The following is a 13,380-nucleotide window of genomic DNA, read 5'->3' on the forward strand; positions in this document are numbered from 1 at the left end:
TCAATTTTGGTTATTGATAGAAAACCTGAGAGCTTTTCTGCAAAAGGGGAGTGCAGGCTGCTGGAACATCAGAAAAATATGACTTACACTAGTAAAATATATTATAAAGTTTCATGTACTCACATGTACAACTAATTTATGCAAAAAATGTTATAAGAAAATCTAGATACTACCACCTAAAATGTGTATTACTTTTTTTTCTAGAGTAAAGGAACTGAAAAGGGGGATGAAGTGCAATACATCTTGTACTGGTCGGGGTAGAGCAGCTCCATGTCTGTCTCCAAAACGAGGTCAGAATTCTCCATCTGTCTTGGGCGAAAAAATATCCCCTAAAAAAGTAAAACTGGGACTTTCAAGCTACTCCCCTACCATTGTTAAGCACAAGTCATGTCCTTCGGTTTTCCATCCATCTAATGTTCCTTTGTCATCTACTCCAAAAATCAACACAAAGCAAAATACAGGGGGTAGGGGTTGTCCAACCCAAGCTTGGGTAACCCATACTACTCCTGTCAAGGGCACAATAAAGACAAGTAACACTGGCAGAAAGAAAAGTGAAAACCAGGATAAGATCCTTACCCCCAGGAATCCTCACAGCTTTAAGCCAGAGATGGGCAATGAACTAAAAGAAGATCGCAGTCGGCAGCCTTTACAGAGAGTACAAGCTGTGCAGCCTGTACAAAAGCAAATAGTCTCCAGAAATGGCATTTTTGCAGATATTGCAGCAAGAGTGTGGGATGCTAATGACAATCTCACTTGCAAGCAGACAGGTGGTGATCAGGGGAATCTTCCAGAACAGAAACAAAGAGAGGAACACCTGAGATACTATCACCAGCAGATTCAGCACCCTCCCATCCTCCTTCAGAAGCTTCACTATCAACCACTCGAAAAGGTTTTGGACCAGTATAAGCCCCAAGAGGTCACAGTGGGTCATCTCAGGAGCTCTGCATTACAATGTGAGGAAACTCCAGTAGAAGACCCTGATGACAGTGACTTTAGCGAAGACTCCTTTTCCTTCACTTCCAACCAAAAAAAAGGAAGAAAAGAAGAAATGGTCAGAGAAAGGCTTTCTTTTTTTCTTCACCAGGGTTCCCCAAACTTAGAGGTCAAGAAGGTATCAGAGATAGATAGACTGTACTATAATTTGTCTGAATCGAAAGAGAACAAAAGTACATTAAACAGTAAATGTGGTTGTGATTTGTCAGACAGCAAGAGTGCGGAAAATGGTGACCACACTTTATGGAGTTCTGAAGAAGAATCTACCAATTCTCGAGACTCCTCCAATATCCGCAATACTCCAGAAAAGCCATATTCTTGTCAGGAAGACCTAGAAAATCAGAAACCGAAAATAAAGGATTTACCTTTGTCTTGCAAGTCAAGTACTGACTTTAATCCATTACAAGAGAGATGTACTAGAACTGTCCCTTTAAATGGAGTGAAGACAACAGGACCTACATTGCTTGAAGGAAGAAGTCCAGACACAAATACCTCATGTGAGTCGGCCGTGATGGCTCCCCTCACTGTGTCACTGTTAAAGGATAACTGGTCATTGGAGTCTACTCATAACCTCGAGCCTCATGAGCTCTCTGGATTTGATGATGAATCAAATAGTAGAAATTCAAATAAAGCCATAGGCGTTGAATCGCACATGGAGGATCAATCTGTTGAGAAGAATCTCTCAGATCTGGTCAAGAAAATGCTTCGGTATAATGAGAGCCTACGTATAGTAAACTCCCAACACAAAGGCAAGGACTGGTTCCCAGAAAGCAGCTATGAATCAAAGTCTAGTTCAGATATTTCTCCACAGTTATTCAAACAATCGGCTTCGGCTGAAAAAAGCTCTCCTAGATACGAACACATAGCACTGTCGCCACCTTCTGGGAAAAATGACCCCTACAGCATTAGCAATTCTTTTTTAGGTTTTTCTCAACCTAGATATGGGGACCAGGCTAGCCATTATTACGATGCAGATTCTGAGGACAGTCCAGCAAATGTCAAAACTCATGGAATCCAATCTCCATTGCTGGTATTTGATTGGAAAAACTCAGACGATACTGTTGGAGCTGCCAAAGAACGTGACCGCAATATGGCCTCAAGCTTTTCATCAACCAATCTTAGCCCTGGTCCTCCTCAGTCCCGTGTGGTGGACTTAGATCTCCAGTGCTCTGAAGACTCCTTCAAGCTGCCATTAAGAGACGGTGAAGTGGAGCATCTTAGAAACAAACTTACAAATTGTGTATTTGCTCACTGTGGTGCCAAGGAGAACCAGATACCAAAATGTGCCCTCATCAGGGATGAGCGAAGTCAAAGACCAACACCAACCTCAAGTAGCACGTTACAGTCCTCTCACGTGACGAGTCAACAAGAGAAGACTCTTGAAGAGGCTCCGTAAGTAAAGGCTGTTCTGAAGATATGCTGGGCAATGGAGAGATTAGTAACCTGCTCATTAATGGTGCCATTAGTAGATATACGATAGGTCCTGGGAGTCAAGGCAAGTAGCCAACTTTTGATGAGGTCTGAAGATAGAACATCTGCTGTCTAGGCATCCTTTTTGCAAACAAGCCGACCCCTTACATCAGTTGTGCAAATTGTTCGTTTTTTATGGTCTGTGCTTGCATTAAGAAAAAAAAAACTAAAGTGTTTGCACAGGTTATATAAGGGTCTTGCTTTTTTAGGTTAAAACAGTTTTTGTTTGGAATAGCAAAAATAAATTAAAGCGCACATTTGGCATAAGCAAGATACATGAAAATGTCACATTTGAAGGTAGTATGTCCTCGTCGGATTTAACATCTTGTATGTGGGGGAGAAAAAGGAGCTATATACTTACAAGTGCATATATGTGTGTGCGCATCGGGGAGGTGGGCCCCCAATAACCAAGTATGGTAGATAGGGGAACGTTGTCCAGGGAAGCCATCGATAAATCAAGTTATTATAAGTTGTTTCTTCTGCTGCTGTCATAGGAGTCTTTCTTTTTTTTGCATACAAGGTAAAGTTCGATCTCCTAGACGTCCTTCACAGGTCTCCAGACCCTGTTTTAATATTCATGGATTTTTCTTTTCAGGCAGGTTCTTATTCAGGCACATTGCAAATACCTTACTGAGATGTCGGCTCTGAGCTCACAGGAGGAAATGCTGCTGAATCACACATCCAATTCAGTGAGTGGATTCTTGATACCTTGTAGTTAATATTTGAGGAGTTAAAGAAGCTCTGTCACCACATTATAAGTGGCCTATATTGTACATGTGATCGGTGCTGTAATGTAGATTACAGCAGTGTTTTTATTTAGAAAAACGATCATTTTTAACGGAGTTATGACTTATAATGTGGTGACAGAGCCTCTTTAATCCTTTCAAGACCGAGCTCATTTTGGCCTTCAGGACCAGCCCCATTTTTTCAAATCTGACGTGTCACTTTATGTGGTAATTACTCTGGAATGCTTTTGCCTATCCAAGCGATTCTGAGATTGTTTTCTCGTGACATATTGTACTTTATATTAGTGGAAAAATTTGGTCAATAAATTCATTGCTTATTTGTGAAAAACACAAATTTAGAGTAAATTTGCAAAAATTATGATTTTTCTAATTTTAAATGGATCTGCTTGTAAAACAGATAGTAATACCACACAAAATAGTTACTATTTCACATATTCCATATGTCTACTTTTATATTTGTATCGTTTTTTGAACATTATTTAATTTTTCTAGGACGTTACAAGGCTTAGTACTTTACCAGCAATTTCTCACATTTTGAAGAAAATTTCAAAAGGCGATTTTTACAGGGACCAGTTCAGTTCTAAAGCGGCTTTGAGGGCCTTATATACTAGATAGACCCAATAAATCACCCCATATTAAAAACTGCACCCCTCAAAGTATTCAAAACGGCATTCAGAAAGTTTCTTAACCCTTTAGGTGTTTCACAGGAATTAAAGCAATGTAGAAGGGAAATTGACAGATTTTATTTTTTTTGCTGCAATTCATTTGTAATACATTTTTTTCTGTAACATAAAAGGTTTTACCAGAGAAACGCAACACAATATTTATTGCCCAGATTCTGCAGTTTTTAGAAATATCCCACATGTGGCCCTAGTGTGATAATGGACTGAAACACAGGCCTCAGAAGCAAAGGAGCACCTAGTGGATTTTGTGGCCTCCTTTTTTTTAGAATATATTTTAGGCACCATGTCGGGTTTGAAGAGGTCTTGTAGTGCCAAAACAGTGGAAATCCCCCAAAAGTGACACTGTTTTGGAAACTGCACCCCTCAAGGAATTTATCTAGAGGTATAGTTAGCATCTTGACCCCACAGGTCTTCTGCTATATTTATTGGAGTTTGCCTGTGAAAGTGAAAATCTACTTTTTTTTTCTGAAAAAATATAAAAAAAATAATATTTGCAAGGAATAAAGAATAAAAAGCACCCCAAAACTTGTAAAGCTACTTCTCCCGATTACAGCAATACCCCATATGTGGTACTAAACTGCTGTTTGGACCCACGGCAGAGCTCAGAAGGGAACGAGCGCCATTTGGATTTTGAAGCGCAGATTTTGCTGGATTGGTTTTCAGTGCCATGTCGTGTTTGCAACGCCCTGGAGGGAGCAAAACAGTGGAAACCCCCCAAAAGTGACCCCATTTTGTAGACTACACCCCTCAAGGAACTTTTCTAGGGGTATAGTTAGCATTTTGACCCCACAGTTTTTTTTGCTGAATTTAGTGGAAATAGGCCGTGAAAAGGAAAATCTACTTTTTTCTGAAAAAACATAGAAATGTTTAATTTTTACAATGAATAAAGGAGAGAAATCACCCCAAAATTTGTAAAGCAATTTGTCCTGATTACAGCAATACGCCATATAGGGTAATAAACTGCTGTTTGGACCCACGGCAGGACTCAGAAGGGAAGGAACAATATTTGGCTTTTGGAGCTCAAATTTAGCTGGAATGGTTTTCGGGTGTCATGTCGCATTTGCAAAGCCCCTGAGGTACCAAAACAGTGGAAACCTCCCAAAAGTCCCTTTAGGGGACTGGAACGAGCGATCGCTGGTACAATACACTGCAATACTAATGTATTGCAGTATAATATAATTTTTACAGGCTCCTGTAACAGCGCGATCGCTGTTCCTGTCCATTAGTCCTGGGTGTCAGCTGTAATACACAGCGGACACCTGCAGAATATGGAGCGGGCGCAGCGCATGAGCCCGCTCCATATATAACCCCCCGCACCACGACATGCTATTAAGTCGTGGTGTACGAAGGCGTTAATGCGCAGCGGATGGTGCAAAGTGAAAATGAAAATTTTCCACTGATATGCAATTTTAATGCACAATATGTTGTGCCCAGTTTGTGCCACTGAAAACAAATACCTCATATGATATTTTATATCCGGGAGAACCCGCTCAACATTGTATATGTGGACGTAAGCTGGTGTTAGGGCACGCTGTGGGGCTCAGAAGGGAGGGAGCGCCATTTGGCTTTTGGAGCGCAGAGTTTGCTTGGTAACTGTTCTGTTTGAGGTTTTGCAGGTATTTCAGTTTATGATGTGGGGGTATGTGTAAATTGGGCAGAGTACATCAGGACATAATAAGAGAGTATAATAATTGGGTAAATATATTATAATCCGCAGATACGTGACCAATGTCGCACTGATAAATGGCGCCCGATCTTATCCGCTTTAGGACACTGCACAATTTCTGTCACTATATATTCTGAGAGCCAGAACTTTTTTTATTTTTTCTCAACCGGAGCCGTGCAACGACTTATTTGTTGCGGGACAATCTGTAGTTTTCATTGGTACCATTTTAGGTACCATTTTTTTAATCACTTTTTATTAGATTTTTTGGGCAAGCAAAGTGACAAAAAACAAATTCTGACAATGTTTTTTGTCTTTTTTTTTTTTTTTACACTTTTTTTACACACTTTTTTTTGACACTTTTTTTACGATTACGGTGATACCAGATGTATATAGTTTTTTTTATGTTTTGTGGCATTTGCGCAATAAAATCACTTTTCGATAAAATTATTTATTTTTTGTGTCACCATATTCTGAGAGCCATAACTTTTTTTATTTTTCAGTCAAAGGTGTGTAAGGGCTTTTTTTTTGCGGGACGGGTTGTAGTTTTTATTGGTACTATTTGTACTATTTTATTCTATATTTTTGGAGGGTTGATGGCCAAAAAATAGTGATTGACATTGTTTTTTAATTTTTTTTGTGCTGTTCACCGTGCGGGAAAAAGAATTATTATAGTTTTATAGTTTGCCTCGTTGTGAATGCGGTGATACCAAATGTGTGTACTTTATTTTTTAACATTTTCATTTTTTTCCTATAATAAAAGACTTATAGGAAAAAAAGCATTTTTTGTTTTTGTAACTTTTAGAACTTGATTTTACACTTTAATAAAACATTTTTATTACTTTTATTTTTTACTTGAAGACCTGCAGCACTGATCGCTGCTATAATACATTACACTACCTAGGTAGTGTAACATATTATAAACTGTCAGTGTGACGCTGAGAGTCACACTGACAGGAAGCCTATGAGGACCGGCCTTTGGCTGGTTCTCATAGGCTGCTGTGCATGGCAGACCCGGGGGCCGTTGTATGGCCTCCGGTTCTGACTTCTAACCGACTGCAGCACCTGCAATCGGTCCCTGGAAAGTTTGTTGCAGCAACAAACTTTCCAGTTTGTTGTAGTAACAAACTTTCCAGTTCGTTGCTACAAGAAACTTTCCCTGCGATCACATGACCGGGACCTAAACCAATTAGGTCCCGGTCATGTCTCCGGGACCAGAGGCAGGGGTTAACCGCGCGATCCGGGTGTCAGCGCTACTCTGAGACACCCGGATCGCGCTTTTAACACCCACTGTGAATTCACGTCGGCGCTGCACAGAGCCCAGCAAGCGCCGACGTGAATTTACTGTCGGCGGTCGGGAAGCGGTTAAGCCCCTATTACACCGGCCGATTTTGGCTGGTGCAGTGAGCGCCGATCAACGAGACAGCTCATTGGTTGATGCTCGTCTGCTCCTGTCACAAGGAGCTAGTATGGGGACGAGTGCTTGTTACTCCGATCCCTCGTCCCCATACATTATCATCATGTCGGCAGCGCTTACAATACGATCAGCAGATAAACTAGTGTTTGCCTGATAATTGCCCAGTGTAAAACCCCCTTTAAGCTGGCCATACACGTTCGATAGCAAAGGCTCATTGGGCAGACTGCTATTCCTCCCGACACCCCCCCCCCCCCCAACCAATGCACATGCAGACTCAGACAGCGCAGCATAAATATCTGCTGACAGATCCGCTTTAAATGCCCTTTTGTTAGTGTCATGTAGATCCCTTGTCTATAGGGTCCATTGAAGGACTTGTAGTATAGCCAGTTGTTAGGGCTTACTTACGGTATGCCGAATTAAAGCCTATGGATAAGAGCTGCACTGTGTCTGATAATGAAGAGGCTATGGCACTTGTGATTGGTAGGGGTATGTTCGCACTGGTGAAATATGAAATAAGAAAAAAAAAAAAACCTTTAACGTGAAAAAATTAAAACAATGTAAATTATTTTATTTTTTCAAAGTCCGGAAATATTATAAATTAGATTCTAATTTTATAACATTTCCATGTGCTGGGCACTAGAGGGAGCAGTTCCCAAAATTGCAGCATGGTCAATGTGGTAAAGCAACCTCATTGATTTATGCTGCAAATTTGGGGTGGACACACTCTCCTCTAGTGTCCTCACACAATCCCCCCTCCCTTCTTCTGGCTAATGCCAGGAGAAGGAGGGGGTTGAATCTTCAAACCTCCTACACTGTGTGCTGCCATTTTCTGAGCGACTGCACAGTGTAGGAGGATTAGATACAGGGCTCAGCAGACAGTATCACACGAACATAATACACACAAACATAATACACACATCACATACCCGAACATAAATTACCTGCCTCCGCTGGTCCTATTCCTTGCGCCTGAACATATGGCCGGCAGCCGCGGCAGAAAGTCGTCATCTTACTGTCCGGCAGCGGCTTCCGGTCCACATGAAAATGGCGCCGGATTTCGCTCTGTGAACGAGCTTCGTTTTGGTCTGTGTGGGAGCGGTGCATGCGCCGTTCCTACACAGACGGCGTACACTTCTGAGAATGGTTCGGCTCCCGTTCGCATTCTCTATGGGGTTGTATGTGCCGTATTCCATCTCTGTATGTGTCGTTAATCGACACATACAGAGATGAAAAAAAAAGTGGCATCCCCCATAGAGAAGTAAAAGTTTGAACACTGTAAAAATTAGAACGTGACAACACTAATAAATAAAAATTTTGTTTTTATATTTTATTAAAAGCAATATAATAAAAAAATAAGTAAATCATGACACCTTCCCTTTAACACAGTCTGTATTAGATGTCAATGTGGCCTTCGTAAAAGAACCATAAGCATAGTAAAGTTGGCAACGATCTGGAACCAGTTTATTATACATATGCAAGCTCCACCCCTTTTTAAAACAAACGCAATGCAGCAGAAGCGATCATATAATTTTTATTTTATTTTTATCTTATTTGTGCCATTATGTTGAATTAATTTGGTTTAAAACAACCATCTCAAATCTGTGACTGCAGCGACACTACAACTCCTATCATGCTAAGGGTATGTTCACACGCCAACGCCAAATACGTCTGAAATAACGGAGCTGTTTTCAGGCAAAAACATCTCCTGAATTTCAGACGTTTTGACAAGTGCACGCGGTTTTCGCGGCGTCCATTACGGACATAATTGGAACTGTTTTTCAATGGAGTCAATGAAAAACTGCTCCAATTACGTCCCAAGAAGTGTCCTGCACTTCTTTGAGGCGGGCGTCTTTTTACGTGCCATCTTTTGACAGTGGCGCGTAAACATACACTTCGTCCGCACAGAAAACTGTAAGGCCCATTGAATTCAATGGGCAGATGTTTGCAGGTGGTTTTGAGCCGTTTTTTTCAGGCGTAATTCGAGGCATAAAACGCCTGAATTACGTCCGTAAATAGGGCATGTGAACATATCCTAAGGGTTGTAGTTCTGCAATTGAGTTGTAGGTGGTAGGCTGCTTTATTACATAGGTTTTGCAGAATGGTGTCACATGTCCCCACCCCATTTTGTCGACAGGATTTTCAGGAATATGTAAGGAAGCTGGACGAGATCTTGGCCCTCAAGTGTAAACACATAGAGAACCTGAGAGCTCATCTGCAGAGGTTCCTGGATCACGGCCCTGCAGAATCGTACCTTGTGCCGCCCTCAGTCCATGAAAGAAATCCACAGAAGCTGGAGGACTGTCTCTGCTGCTCTTAACCCGATGCTGACCGAGGACGTACCGCATCAGCTGAGGGTGGTAATACGAGAGCCAACGTTACCAGCCTAGGCCTGGTCCTGCACACCAATGAACAGCCCATACTGTAGATGGATGATATATTATGGGATTTTAATAATGAACATCGTCAGGGTGCGGATCAGTTAATCCAACAATAAAGAGACACTAATATAGATTATGAAAATAAATATATATTTTATCATGTACAGGGAGATGATGGAACAATCAGAATACAGAGAAGTAATTCTATCAAAGAAACCTATTGTTTTTAGATCCCTCAACCATTTTAGAATTTGCCTCAAAGCAGAACTCCTGAAATAAAATGACCCAGACGATGATCCCAGGAATAATACACTAAAGTTCCTCTAATCCAGCATCAGTGGGACCTGGCAGGATTTTCTAATATTCTGGATTATTGGACGGATATACAGAAGTCTATAAAATGCATTTGTAAGGACCTTCAGGAATAGCAATAAAATGTTACCACCAGAGGTCGCAATAACTCCTCTACAGGTATGAAATCCACGCCAGTGTCATAGTCACACACAGGTCACGATGGGAGATGTCGTTTTCTCCTGCCATGTTGTATGATGGATGTTCCTCTATCTTCCTGGAAAGTGATTAGACACATCTGCTTCTATAGAACTTTGTAAAGTCATTCACAACATAATCCTCTATTATTTTACCTGTGCGTTGGTACGTTTGCCAATAAGCACAAAGGGAATGAGGAGGGCACTGGGTGTTGAAGATGGTGGATGTGGCTAAGGAAGAAACCGTTGCGTATTGCAGTCAGGACGGAATCCTTTACCGGAGAGTCTGGGAGTGGGATGGATGCTGTGTCCTGAGTGCGGACTGGTGTTGTATGTGTCCTATTATATACGGAGTGCGTGTCATGTGTGTCCCATAAGGGTATGTTCACATGCGGCAGAAATCTGTGTAACTGTCGCTTTCATCCATACACATGCTGCAGAATCACCCCGATATGTTGTGTCCAAAGTGCCTCTGTACTAGACTGAATATACAATTATGTATATTATACAATAAATATTTAGTGTGACCTCTGGTTACCGCACAATCTGCTACAGAAGAATTTCTTCATTTTTTTTTAGCCTTCTGTGTAACGCCACAATATTGTAGGTATGTGCTGAAAACAACTTTCTAGATTATTAGATGTTTTTCCCATTTTAGACATATGACGAATCCACAGGATATGCCATAAATGTCCGATAGATGCGGGTCCCACCTATCTCTAGAACGGGGCCCCCTAAACCCCGGTCTACCTTGCTCAGCTCCCGCTGCTTCCCGACTCTCCATGATCTGGTGGTCGGGAGTTACGGAAACAGCTGCGCTACAATGTTTCCGTAACTCCTATAGAAGAGAATTGGAGTTACGGAGACAGCGTGGCACAGCGTGCTACACTGTTTCCGAAAGTTGGGAGCAACGGAAACAGCTAAGTCATATATAAAAGTCTATGGATGAACCGGCACTCACCAAAGACCACAAACTAAAACGCTGTATATGTGGTGTGGGCCTTTTTGTATTTTACAATAAACCTTAAAGTAACACCCAGCCACAGTGTTTTTGATTTAAAAAATAAAATAAAAATAAGCCACCAAAAACGCAGTAAATGCTGTGTGTGTGAATCCAGCCTAAGAGTGTATTCAGACGTTGCTAAGGCTGGAATCACACATGCAGTATTGGTGGCAGTTTTTGATGCAGCTTTTTGTGCCAAAGCCAGGCGTGGATCCAAAAAGAAGGCAATTAAAGACTGATGTCTCCTCTTTTGTATCCTCTCCTGTGTTTGGCAGAAAAGACTGCATCAAAAACTGCAGTACCTTCACATAGAGCTCTGCATTGTTCCTTTCCTCTGTTATTCCTCCTGGAAATGTATGAATAATTGAGGATGGTGTTACCATACCCCTTGTCAAAAGGGTCTATCCCTAAATCGTCTGACGTTTTGAGGGTAAGGGTAAGGGTAAGGCACCACAAAGCGGCATTGATGTAACCGTTTTGTGTCCAATAGCTGCACTCTGTTCGCTACTTAATGGCCGCATGTTGTTGCCGCTAAAACTGCCGTTTACCTACAAAATCGTGCAGCCGTTAATGAGCGGACCCTTTATGGCTTCAGAAATTGGCAGGTAAACAGCTGTTTTACCCGCAACAACGTGCGGCGATTAACTGTTCGGTGCTTCTGTCGGAAGCATCGTGGCCGCTTTTCTGCACTGTGGGGCCCTACCCTTATACTGTCCAATCAGTGTTGACCGTGTCAGACGGTATATAGACACAACCTTTTTACAGGAGGAATGCTAACATCCAGTCAATTTTTCCATACATTTCCAGGAGGAGCAACAGAGGAAAGGCACAATGCAGTTCTAAGAGCAAATGCTCTGGACTTGTTATTTCAAAAGGAATACATGTATTTACTACTTGTCAAGAAAACTTTATTATAAAACAAAATGTTCTGATACAATGCAATGAAGGTTTAGGTCAGGGTTGTGCGTGATGTGAAATGTTTGACTTTTATTTACTTTTTTGTTTATTTTTGACAGTTCATGATTGTTACATGGTTTACATTTTTCACTGATTTAATAAATTATGAATTCCTTGTCTTCTGTTGTTCTAGCTCAAGTATAAACTAAACTATTTTCTGTCATAAGGCCACATACATGTGTATAGGAAGGACATAAATGCCACTGCTTGGTAAGCGAAGAGCGCCTGAAAGTCATTTATGAAAGGAGTGGAGGGATATTACAAGGAAAGGTCTCTTCCCAAAAAGCACTACTCTTGTACATGGTCTGCGTCTAGTAATCAGTTAAATGGTGCTGAGCTGCAATACCAAACCCAGCCTGTGTAATAGAGTGGCGCTGGTTTTTCAAAGGAGATGGGGAGCAGACTCTTCTAATCTTATACAAAAGCTATGAAATGTAAACCGCCTCGTAAGACGCAGGTGCCTACCGGATGGAGAGTTGAACATTTATCACTGGAGAACCACTCAGCATGTGGTATCAGTCAGTTCAGCATTACATGAGCCCATTGACATCAGATGAAGTCCACAAAAGGCATAGGAGCCAACAGCCATACAGTGAGAGTGCTCATCTTTGCATTGACTTTGCTCATTAAAGGGGTTATCCCACAATTAACATTTATCACCTATCCACCGGATAGGTGATAAATGTATGATCGCTGGGAACCCTACTGATCTCCAGAACTGGGGTCCAGACCTCCGATCCTCCTGACTCCACGATTGCAGTGAGGATTTTGAAAGGAGCAGCAGTCGGGCATCTGCACTGCCGCTCTATTCAATATCTATGGGGCCGAAGGGATACAGTCAAGTGTAGCAACAAACGGCCCAATACACGTTGAATGGAGCGGTAGCGCACATACGTGACCACCTTTCTAGAGGTTGGTAGGGCCCCCAATGATCATACATTGGTCACCTATTGTATGGATAGTTGATAAATGTTAATTGTGGGGAAACCCCTTCAATAAAGTAGGGGGTCCTGATAAGAGGTCCCACCATCTTCAGTATTAGTACACAGAGAAAACACAAGAACATACAAAGTCTGGGCAGATGTTGCTCTTGGTCGAGCATAAAGTCTATATACAGTGGCTTGCGAGAATATTTACGTCTTTCCTGTTTTGTTGCATTACGGCCTTGAATTAAAATGGATTTTTGGGAGGTTTGTACCAATTGATTAACACAACAAGTCTACCACTTTGAAGGTGAAAAGTATTTTATTTTACTGTGGCACAAACAATAATTAAGAAAAACAGAGAACTATCATGCGAATATGTATTCACCTCCGAAAGTCAATACTTTTGTGGAGCATCTTTTGCTGCACTTTGTAAGTCTCTTGGGTTATGTCTCTCTTAGTTCAGCACATCTAGACACTGGGATTTTTGACTATTTTTCCAGTCAAAACTGCTCCAATTTTTTTAAGTTGGATGGGTCGTGTTGGTATCCAGCGTCTTCAAGTCATGTCAAAGATTTTCAATTGGATATAGCCCTGGGCTTTGACTAGGACATTCCAAGACATTTACATCCCTCCAGTGTAGCTTTAGTAGTATGTTG

General features: G+C 41.5%; 1 protein-coding gene across 2 annotated transcripts in view; it reads left to right on the forward strand.

The window, feature by feature from the left end:
- KIF24 (kinesin family member 24) overlaps positions 1-9,483 on the forward strand; it is a 34,191-nt gene extending 24,708 nt beyond the window's left edge. For both annotated transcript variants that reach the window (XM_075840183.1, XM_075840172.1), the window contains 3 exons: positions 205-2,385; positions 3,059-3,152; positions 9,107-9,483. In XM_075840183.1, the coding sequence (XP_075696298.1) occupies positions 205-2,385; positions 3,059-3,152; positions 9,107-9,289 (2,458 nt within the window). In that variant the 3' untranslated portion in view covers positions 9,290-9,483. The remainder of the gene's footprint in view (positions 1-204; positions 2,386-3,058; positions 3,153-9,106) is intronic.
- Positions 9,484-13,380: the final 3,897 nt, after the last annotated feature.

Source organism: Rhinoderma darwinii, chromosome 1, assembly GCF_050947455.1.
Source record: "Rhinoderma darwinii isolate aRhiDar2 chromosome 1, aRhiDar2.hap1, whole genome shotgun sequence".
Classification (NCBI taxonomy): Eukaryota; Metazoa; Chordata; class Amphibia; order Anura; family Rhinodermatidae; genus Rhinoderma; species Rhinoderma darwinii.